This window comes from Corythoichthys intestinalis, chromosome 20 (genome assembly GCF_030265065.1).
Source record: "Corythoichthys intestinalis isolate RoL2023-P3 chromosome 20, ASM3026506v1, whole genome shotgun sequence".
Lineage (NCBI taxonomy): Eukaryota > Metazoa > Chordata > Actinopteri > Syngnathiformes > Syngnathidae > Corythoichthys > Corythoichthys intestinalis.
In genome coordinates, this window is record NC_080414.1 from 9,232,001 (window position 1) to 9,242,827 (window position 10,827).

Here is a 10,827-nt window from a genome sequence, read left to right on the forward strand (position 1 = left end):
GATATCATATTTATATGGGACTAGATGCAAAATAACAGACTCGGTGGCGTTAGCAGCACATGTACAGAAAGCTAGATGCGAGCGTTAGTAAACGGCCGCCATCTTAAAGCAGTAGACTTCCCTACAAGGCTGTTGTAGAGAACCTTCCAAGCAAACCTAATTAACTTTTGATCTAAAATACTCCTAAATCGGCAAAATATTGACTTGAATCTATCTTTAAAATAGTTTTAAAACTTTCACATGTCGAAAGTAGACAGAAGGGAAATTATGGAATAACGGGAGCAATTTTAACAACTTTAACTGTTGATTCACAACATTAAATTAATTGAATGTAGTTTAAAGCTGCTGATACAGAATGGGGATTTGAGTATATTATTTATTGTTTTTAACTGTTAACTTGATACTGAAATAGTCATTTATTTAAGCCTGCGAGGCTTTACTTTTTTTTTTTTTTTTTTACAGTTTTTGTAACTAATGTACAAAACATTAAAAGCAGCTAATATCGGGGCTGGGGCCTCATCAATAATAGATTTATAATCGAATCGTAGCCTCTGAATCGTAATCGAATCGTTTGTGCCCAAAGACTCCCACTTCTAGTTCTTATTATCAAGGAAGAACTAAATCAATGAAAAAGAACAGCATGTCTGCATGTCGCCAAGTTGCCCAGAACAGAAAGTTTCGTTTGAACAACTCGGCAACAACATTAAGGCTACATGGTGCAAATCTGCACAGTTAACATCAGTGAACACCTCCGAAGTCCAGACACATTGTGCAGTAGCAACAAAGACGGCCTTATTGATGTCCTCCCAGACCAAGATCACACTGGTGTTTGGTGAGTAACAAGCGATAAAATAAGCCAACGTTCGGAAACTACAAAGATGGGTCACTAAAATGCAAATAACTAACATTAGCATATGCTTTTCATAGTACAAAGCTAGTATCAGCTCATGTATTTTCATGATGTTTTCAAAAAATAACGCTCTCTTTTCAAAGTCTAAGCTTGTCATGTAAAACATTTAAATTCTGGGGTTTGATATTAACACAAGTTAAATAAAAATAGAAAACGTGCGACATTCATTGTGCATAAAATGTAAAATGTGAATTATGGAGGCTGCTCTACATTTAAAAAAAAAAAAATACATGTAATAATAATTTTCAGTTTCATTTGAGAATCCATATACACAATATGGTAATTATTATAATGTTCAAGAATAATTTTTCAAATATTAATTTGTAGTTTGTACATTAACTCAGCTGTTTGGGTATAACATTTCCTTTGATCCACAGTGCATTTATGAGGTGTATTTAGATACAAAATAAAATATAACACTTGGATTCTAATGAGGGAAAAGGCATTCTGGCATGTCAGCCGGAGAGGCAATGTTCCATGCTGTCCATCAACGTTGTCTTTTTTTCCCTCAGTGTTGTTGTTCTGTGTGAGGCAGTGGTACAGTAAGGTTGAAGTTGACTGGTGAGACAAGTGACGTCTGCCTATAAGCAGATGCTAGAACATTGTACCAATGTGTGAAACTCACTACCTGAGTACATAAGTATAGTATACATCGTATTCTTCTACTGTACAACTTCTGACTAAAAGATACAAGAGGAGAAATGTGAATTATGTGTGAAGTAGGTGTGGGAACCTCTGGGTAGGTCACCATATGATACCATTAGCGATACAAGGCTCACAATTACAATGATCTCACGATTATCGATACATGAAATCATTCTAGGAATTCTACAAGACGACTAATAAACAGAAAAACAAGCTATTTTCATCCTTCTGCTCTGAGTTTATCACTTGTAGATGACCAATCTGTTTAAAGAAGGAGGGATGGCATCGAATGAACAGAAGCCTTCAGTGGTAGCCAATGCCAGGCAGTGAGGAAATTTGGAGGAATTTTTAGATAATTTCCTGTTGATTTTCAGCCACTTCCTGTTGATTTCCGGGCATTTACAGGTCACTTTCTGCTGAATTTGGGTTACTGCCCATTAATCCCAGGTCACTTCCTGTTTTGTGAAACAAAATCAACAAGAAGTGACCCATTAAATGCCCCAAAATCAACAGGTTATGACCTGAAATGGCCCAAAATTATCTCATTGCCTTGCATTGGCTGCCACTGACGGCCATAGAAGTGGGAAGGGTTCATTTTCTGTTACACCCCTCCCACCCCCCACCACCCCCCAGGAAACATTACACCCCCCCACAACTGTCTGCTGCACCTGTATTTAGTATCATTCGTCTATAAAATTATTATTATTATAAGTACACCTCTGCATAAAATTGTCTTTTTTATATTAAAGAAAAAGGAAATATAGATTAACTTACAATAAATTATAAACTATGCTTTATTAACATTGTTTTGTTTGCAACAGAAAAGTCTTAAAATGCATCAATTTGCCTGAATAAAAAAAAAAAAGAAAAGAAAAAGTCGCATCCAAACTCTAAAAAAACACTCAAGGTACATTTTTTGACCATTTGTTAAATAATAATAAATTCCAAAAGATTAGCAACATTAACTCACCAGAACAATACGCCAAGCAATTTGACAAAAATTAATAGAACAAAATCGACACTGTCATTGGACATAGGGACCCACGCACCACTATTTCAGAAGTACTGGGTTACTGAAAAGAATGTCCCCTAATGAATCGGAAGTGACTCAAAATCAACACCAAGTAACCTGTAAATGCCTTAAAATGAACAGAAAGTGACCTTTAAATGCTTACAAAAGAATGCTCTGATTTCAGTGCCATTCACGGCGGTAGAAGTCCAATCCGGTCAAAATTACACGAATGTCTAGCGCCGTCAATGGCAGCCGGTGAGCTAACGTAGACACTATTCTAATGGAAGAATTTGATAGCAACCTGTTGGTTTCTTTCTTCTTTTTTCAGAGCATGACAACACTGTCATTATTTCACAAAACGAGCAGCAAAAGCAAAATGAACAGGAAAAACGGGATGAGACAAGACGAGATGAGAATAGGACAAAACCGGTGTTCTGCCAAAATATGCTACACCGGCAAAACATCACAAAACAACAGGCGAATTTGACAACCAAAGTACGAACGTGCGCTTTCAGCTTGTTTTGTTTAGATGCATACAGACAGAACATAATACAGATGCCTTAAGAAAATACCTTAACATAGTAACATCAAATAAGGGTGGTTTAAATAAGCTACATGACTAATGGGGTCAATGGATCAAACATCTGCTTTAAAGCTACCACAACAAAACACAATGCTTAAAAGTATGAGAGGGAAACATGTGCAAAAACTATTTTGAGGCAATTAAAAGGTAATAAAAGACTTAATAAAAACACAAATAGTAAGTACGCGCCGCTTTTAACATGTGCGCATGTGTTGGACATCTCGCCACCATGTCATGCCATGGCAAAATTACGTCATATCATGACAATTTTTTTTTTTCACATTTTGTTTCGTAAGAAGAACCATTACAAAGATCTATTTGAAATGTTTCATCAGCCAGGCTAATGTCTTAGCTCCATTACCCTATGTAATAATACGACTTTTTTTTCTTGTCGTATCGTAGTCCTTCTTTTTCCTTTTATTTGGTCCTAACATGTACTACATTAACACAACAATAATACTCCTTCTGTTAATGGACCAATGGCATAGGTTTGCATAGGGACGTTAGAGACATAGCACTTTTCAGGATGCTCAAAATGTCCCCACCAATTTTTAAGCAACCTTATTTGCATTATATATAATGAGTTCAGTTATGGAGGTCATTTAGATAGTCTTCACATATATTGGAAGGATAGAATTGACCCTACCATTATTAAGTGAATTACTTTAATTATGTTCAGACACTGACACCATTTTTCCCCTCAAACGGACGTTGGATTGGCTGATGACTAGTTCAATTCCCTTGCTTTCAGTGTAAATCTAGAAATAGTAAATTATCTCCCAGTGCTTCAAGTAATTTTACTCAGATTTCTTGAAAGAAGAAAAAAAAAAGCAATCTGAAAATAATCTTAACACTTTAAGCAAAAAATGAGTATATTTAATTTTTTTAAAGAAAAGCTTTTTTAAGAATTGATATTGCTTAAAACATTATTTGAAAGCATTTTCCCCCTTGATTTTGGTGAAAAATGACCTATCTTTAGATGTATGTGCTTAATAAGAACAAATGGTAATATTTAGCTAAAGTAAATTGAATAATCTGACCCATTAATCTGTTAACTAGTTTTTAAGACCCAAAACAAGATGGAGAAAATTATTCAAATAGATTTAAGAAAAAACATCAGATTAAAACATTATAAATTTGCAGTGTGAAAGTTAGTACAAGTCAATACAGATTTATTTTTGCATTGATCATTTAGCCTATCAATGGATTAGGTTCATATTAGAGAGAAAAGTAGCCCCGTTCTGTTTAGTTTTTTTAATGTCCCGTCCCCAGCAAAAAGTGTACATGCAGGTTACGCTGTTATATCGTCCCTACCAATATTTAGACCAAACCTACGCCCTTGTAATGGACCCATTTCAAGGAGTACGGGGAAATTCTAATTGCCGTGTAAAGAGTTTTGCAAGTTTCAGAGAGAAGGTAAATAGTTTTTTTTTGTTGTTGTTGTTATTGTTGTTCGTGAACTACATTTCCACACAAACGCACATCGAGGTACCAATTAGCTCAGCAAGGAAAGTATGAGAGTCATTTTTCGAGTGTCCCAGAGCTCGCGAAACTTGGATAAAAAAAGCGCATTTATCAAGGTTTCGTCAGCCGCGATTGCGTACATCCGTTCGCCAAAACAACCCGATAGCACAGATATAATACGCCTGCTACTGAATGCGTTCTTGACATTAGCGCGGTGGCGCTCTGCCTGCCTCTTTCATTTATCATTTTCATCAATTTCATTCAAACTTGCCGTTCCGTCCCCCGCTCACTTTCGCTGAATCCAACAATCCAAAATACTGTAATGTCCCTGATGGGGGGAAGAAGGAGAGGAGTCTGTATTGGCTTACCCACTTTATTGTGGCAACAATAATAATAAAGAAAACCAATAACAAAATAACAGCGGACTTCCGCGACATGCGACCGCTTTCTCGCTTCCCTCTACGTCACAGCTCCCCGTCTGGTCGTCTCTTAAGGGTTCCTTGCATAGTTACGGACATTACAATACACAATGAATAAGTTGCCACCGAACCCTTCACACTAGGCTGCCGTTAGTTTAAAACAGCCTTAAAAAATTAAAAATACATATCTCTTTTGCACGGCGTGGCAGCTTTTATTCTGGTGTGGCGGTGCACCACAATATTGAATTGTAGGGGAAACCCTGGGCCGTATCGATAACCTATCGCAAGATATCACCTTTTCGATATATTGTCCCACCTCTAGTGTGAAGGTGCTACTATGTCAGGAAAAATTTAAAGTTTAACTCTCACTTCTCCTGCTGTTATTTTAAGCATTAATTAATTTTTGTTTTTTATTCATCACTGAAGCGGTCATTGCAATGTTATTAAGTAACTGCGGGATACATTGTCACGGTGCAAAAATTTGCCGTAACACAGACTTGCGTAACAACCTCCTAAGCATTCAGAGCTAAATGTGCCAGTGATCCGCTGAGGCTTCATCTCCATGATGATCCTCCAGACGGCCAAGAGAGTAGGAAGCAGGGTGGGATGCGAAGCGGGAATAGACACCTCCACACAACTAGAACTCCTGCGTCCTTGCTTGCTCCCTAGAAATGCATTCAGCTCATCACCCATGCAAAAAAAATCAATCGCCTAAAACTTTATAAGCACGGATTTGCATGTTAACAGCCACAGCCGTCTGCTCCTAAACTGCTCTGCGTTGACTCCACGCAGAGGAGGTTAAAAACGATGGCTATCACTGTGGCATCAAAGAAAGCTAAAGGAGGAGGGATGAAGCTGTGTAATGGGAAAAAAAAAAATCCACAGCCTCCATCATCACACCTCAACAGAGGGAAAGTCTTTGTTATCATAATGAGCAAAAGCAGATGGCTCCGTGGTCCACAATATGGCCATTATAATTGAATAACTCTGCGGCCTGTCGTTCGTTTTGATGTAAGCGGTCAAGCCATTTGTCTCTATCGTCCCTAATGTACGCGGTAAGTTTCTTCTACCCGGAGTTTTACGGTAACAATGATGATGTATACCCCAGGCTGGTAATTACAACCTTAGACCTTGCTAATGAGACCTGTAGCCTGAGGTGCAAAATGGAACATGATCAGACTTTAAATGTTACGCTTATTAGCAAACACGGAAGGTCGTCTGTGCGGGGAAATTCATCACTGGTTACGATACAGTAGCTGCCTTTATAAAAGTAATAATGCTCAGTGTTTATTGACAATGTTTTTAAGTGTACTTCTATAGAAATGTAGAATTCTACAACACTAGTAATTCTCATATTCACACTAATTTAGTCTTCTGTTAACATAAATGCATATTTTGGAAGATGGAAGGAAGCTGAGTACACAAGAAAAAAAACAAAAACAAACCTCCAGAGATGAGATTTGAACCGCAAACCTAAAAACAGTGAGCCAGACATACATAACAAGTCAACCATGATGCCGTTACATGCAGCACATTGTACATAAAATATTGAAAATACCTATTGAGGATTGTTTCAACAAGCACTTCACCTATTTTGAATGATATGACGACTCAGATACAGTACGCCAAATATTGCCAAGTATGTGCCTCACTAAATAAATGCACGATAAAACCAAAATAACCCGTATACTATTTTGCCAATTAAAACTGAGCAATTAATATATTTTTAAAGAACGAGCTGTTTCTAATGTCATGTACTTATGCATAGCTAGCATGGGGTTCACAAAGTATCTCACATCCCTCCCCCCATAAAAATACATCTTCAGTGGGCTTTATGGGGGGAAAAAAATCTTTGAAACAATAAATGCATTATACTTTTAAACCGAAATGGCTCCTAACACAAAAAATTTTCCCTAATCCAGTGGTGTCAAATGTAGGAAGTGGCCCACTAGAGGTTCAAATCCGGCCAGCTGGGCTGTTTTTCCTGACGGGCACATTGTAGCTCATTCATACTGTCCATACAAAAATCACATGCATTAATTTCGACATTGGCGCCGTAAAAAACTTCGTTTTTTTTTCTCCCCTAAACCTGTCCTGTTCAGCTGTTTGACACGAAGAATGGAAGTCCAAGTGTCCGGTCTGAGCAGTTTTAATATTTCACATTGAGAGTGTGGGTGGAGTGTACACAATTCAGCTCTGTCATCTAGAAACCAGTAATCGTGTGAATCCCTTTCGAGTGTAAGCCCGTCGGCAACCGACCCTACGCTGCCCCATCACCAATACCGGCAATGGGGGCCCCCCACCCGAGCGCGCCCAATTACATCCGGCCGTACGCGAGCCCCACCAAACACGCGACAGCCACGCAGACAAACAGAGATGCCGCGTGGGCGACAGCCCAGGGCCACTGCTCCTACCCAGCTAGCGCATCAGGGCGGGGGCAGCCCAGTACATCCTTCCTCTTGCAGCCCAGCAAAGCGGGCATCGTCGACCCCCCGGGATCCAGGGTGGTCGCCCGGGCCATCCACGCCCACCTCAACCGGCCTTCAGGGATGGGAAGAGGGGGCACACCACCAACCCCATGGCTACCCCCACCCACATCTGCCCACTCGGCCCACGAGCCACAGCCGCAGCCCCCCAACCGCCAAAGCAGGCCACAGGGCCCACCAAGCCCAGGGCAGGGCAGGGTCCCCCACCGGAGCAGGCGACATCCAGCCGATACACTGCCGTCCAGCCAGCGGCGCGATGGGTGGATACCCAGGCAGAGAAGAGAGGGGAAAGCGGAAGCAGCAGAACGCCAAGGAGCCTCCGCGGGGCGATGCGAGATCGGAGCCCCGACCCCCTCCCACTCCCGCGGCCAGCAGCCCGAAAAAAACGTAGATTTGTGTGATTGAGTGCGTGCACTACTGCACTTAGCTCACTTTCCTGTCCGCAGTTACATTCGTTCATTCGCCCGCTGCCAGTCAAAATGGATTGGACGTTTAGCGCAGCCAATGAGTTGACAAGGAAGTGACCCTAAAATGCCCCAAAACCAACAGAAAATGACACCAAATCAACAGGAAGCGGTCCGGAAATGCCCGAAAAATCAATAGGAAAGATCCAAAAATTACAGAAAGTGACCCGAAAGTATCTTAAAATGACATGGAAGTGATGCAAAATCAACTCATTGACTGCCATTGAAAACAACTGTCATCCACTTCACTTTAGAGCTGCAATGATTAATCGATTAACTCGAGTAATTTGATTAGAAAAAAGCTGCGGATCAAATTTTGCTGCTTCGAGGATTCGTTTAATTAGACAGGCGTTTTAAAGGTTTGTTTTGAAAGTGTTTGCATTTGGTCTTATTGATTTGGGTGGATACACTGCCCTCTAGTGACAACAGTGAATATGACATAACTCATTCAACATGGCTGAATCCAGATGCTCCCTGTTAAGACCAATATAAGGCAAGTTTTTGTTTGAGCTCATTTTTTTATACATTTGTAGTATAGTCTAGTTTATATGTATATTTAGCATTTTTTGTGGGAATATGTGTTTTGAATGATTTGTTGTTTGATGATTTGTTAAGACCATTGTAAAAAAAAAAAAACAACAACAACAACAACCAAAAGTTAGCTTTTTACAGCATTAAACTAGTGGACTTTTGCTATGCAAGTTAGCCAATTGTTCTTTTGTTGTACTTAAAGCCGCATTTATTTTGTTTATACCGTTTCAGGCTAAACTCAAAATTAATTTATTCCCAAATTCATTTATTGCTCTTGTGACATATACTGTATGTGCGATTCAGCATCATTTAAAAAACACTCAGGAATTTTATTTTGTATCCACATTCCCTAAACCAATAAATACACTAAATTTAGTTGCTATTACCACTTCTGGGAGATGATTGGATGAAATTTTACCCATTATTATCAAATCATGAGGTTTGGCACGCCCTCTTTGCTATTTTTGGCTCTTTATAAAAAGGCTGACCAAACGCAACTTCAAAATGGATACCCAGATAGCAGACCGACATTGAATAAACGTTGATTTTTCATCAAAATCATCAGTGTGCTTGACTTCGAAATTTTCAACGTCAAATGACGTTGAAACAACGTTGTTCTATGGTATGTCAGGCAATGGTTGGGTTAACATTGTTTTATAGTTGATGAACTAATGTTGACAAATAGTTGATTTATGATTGAAAAGTCATTGAATTATGGATGTGCGGCCGTTTTGGTCGAAAACATGGCATTGATTCAACGTTGTTCCAATATTATTAATAGTCGAAATGACCTTTAGGTTTTGTAAGGATTTCAACGTTGAAACAACATTAATTGAGGGTGCAAAAGTGACGTTGTTTCAGCGATATAAAATCGACAGCGGAATGTTAATCCAATATCTTTTCAACGTCGGTCTGCTATCTGGATACTGTGAAGTGCTCATTTCTCATCAAATCCACATTAACATTAAAAATAACAAATAAAAGCATGAAATATCCCCATCCCAAAAAATTGCACTTTGTTTTGGTGTTTGAGTATAATAAAAATCAACGTAGGGTTTTTTTTTGTTTTTTTTTTTGCCCAGCAGATTAAAAAAAAAAAAAAAACGGGTCTGAAGGGGTTAATGCTCTTTTGAAAGTGCAAGCTTAGCTAGCCTTTGTTTCACATCTCCTCAAATTGATTCTGCAACACATTAAATGTTCCTAATCCGATTACTTGATTATTCGGACTAAATAGTTGATAGATTAATCGACTACTTAAGCAATCGATAGCTGTAGCCCTAATTCACTTATACTGGAAGGACTGGCTGTGAATGCTCATCTTACAGTGCCATTGACTGTGCCCGACGTCCAATTCATTTGGAAATGGATTGGATATCTAACACCGTCAATGGCAGCCAGTGAGATTATTTGGCCAGTGAACCAAAAAACGAGTTTAACATGATGTTAAACTTGTTTATGTTAATAACATCCCTGCCCTAATCAAAACTATTCTCTTACCTGCCAATTACAATTCACGCGTGCAAACAAACGCATGGATACAGTAAACTTCCTGAATTATGATAATAGCAGTTTTAATGCAACAATAAAGACGTCAATCATCTTAAATACACTAACATGAGAGACATTCGCTCTAATCTCTAGAAGGCTTCACAGCAGGGGAGCAATTAAAGCCCAATTTCCAATCCAGATGCCCCTGATGCTAAAGCACATCATCATCTTCCTTCTGCTCCTCCTGGCGAGTCAGCAAGTGCAACAGTACTCACCCCCAGTTTCTTACTCCGTATCCTCACGTATCCCTGTTTCACTATGTCGTTGAAGTTGGAAGCCATGGTCGAGGGGGACGCCGAGAGCCCCCCCAGAACTAGCGACTCGAATATCTTTTGTTGGAGACGTCTCACTCGCGCTTCTGTCCGAGAGACATCCGACGGGAGAGAAGCGAGCGTCGGGTAACCTGCTCCCGTGTCAGCGCTCAGGCTGCCCGGTTTCGGCGGCGAGGTCCATCCAGAGAGAGAAGGAGGAGGGAGCGATACGGGAGATACCATTTGTCAACTGATTCATTGGAGCAGGGGCGCCCGCGCGATTCCTGGACCGTACCATCTTTGACACATGAGAGGTAATGTTGGGTCATTCATCAATGGATTTACATAGTTATATTTATAATATTTACTCTATTCATGTAATGTTGTTTATCAGTATCATAAGACAGTACACTTATATTTTGTCATGTATACATTTCAGTCATATTTCTATGCCACTTACAGTATCATTAGAGGATAGGTGAGCTATCACCTATCACCAGCCAATCACAAAAAA

General features: G+C 39.6%; 1 protein-coding gene across 1 annotated transcript in view; it reads right to left on the reverse strand.

Moving 5' to 3' along the window:
• dok6 (docking protein 6) overlaps positions 1-10,505 on the reverse strand; it is a 142,385-nt gene extending 131,880 nt beyond the window's left edge. The window contains exon 1 of the mRNA XM_057824457.1: positions 10,278-10,505. Within this exon, the coding sequence (XP_057680440.1) occupies positions 10,278-10,343 (66 nt within the window). The 5' untranslated portion in view covers positions 10,344-10,505. The remainder of the gene's footprint in view (positions 1-10,277) is intronic.
• Positions 10,506-10,827: the final 322 nt, after the last annotated feature.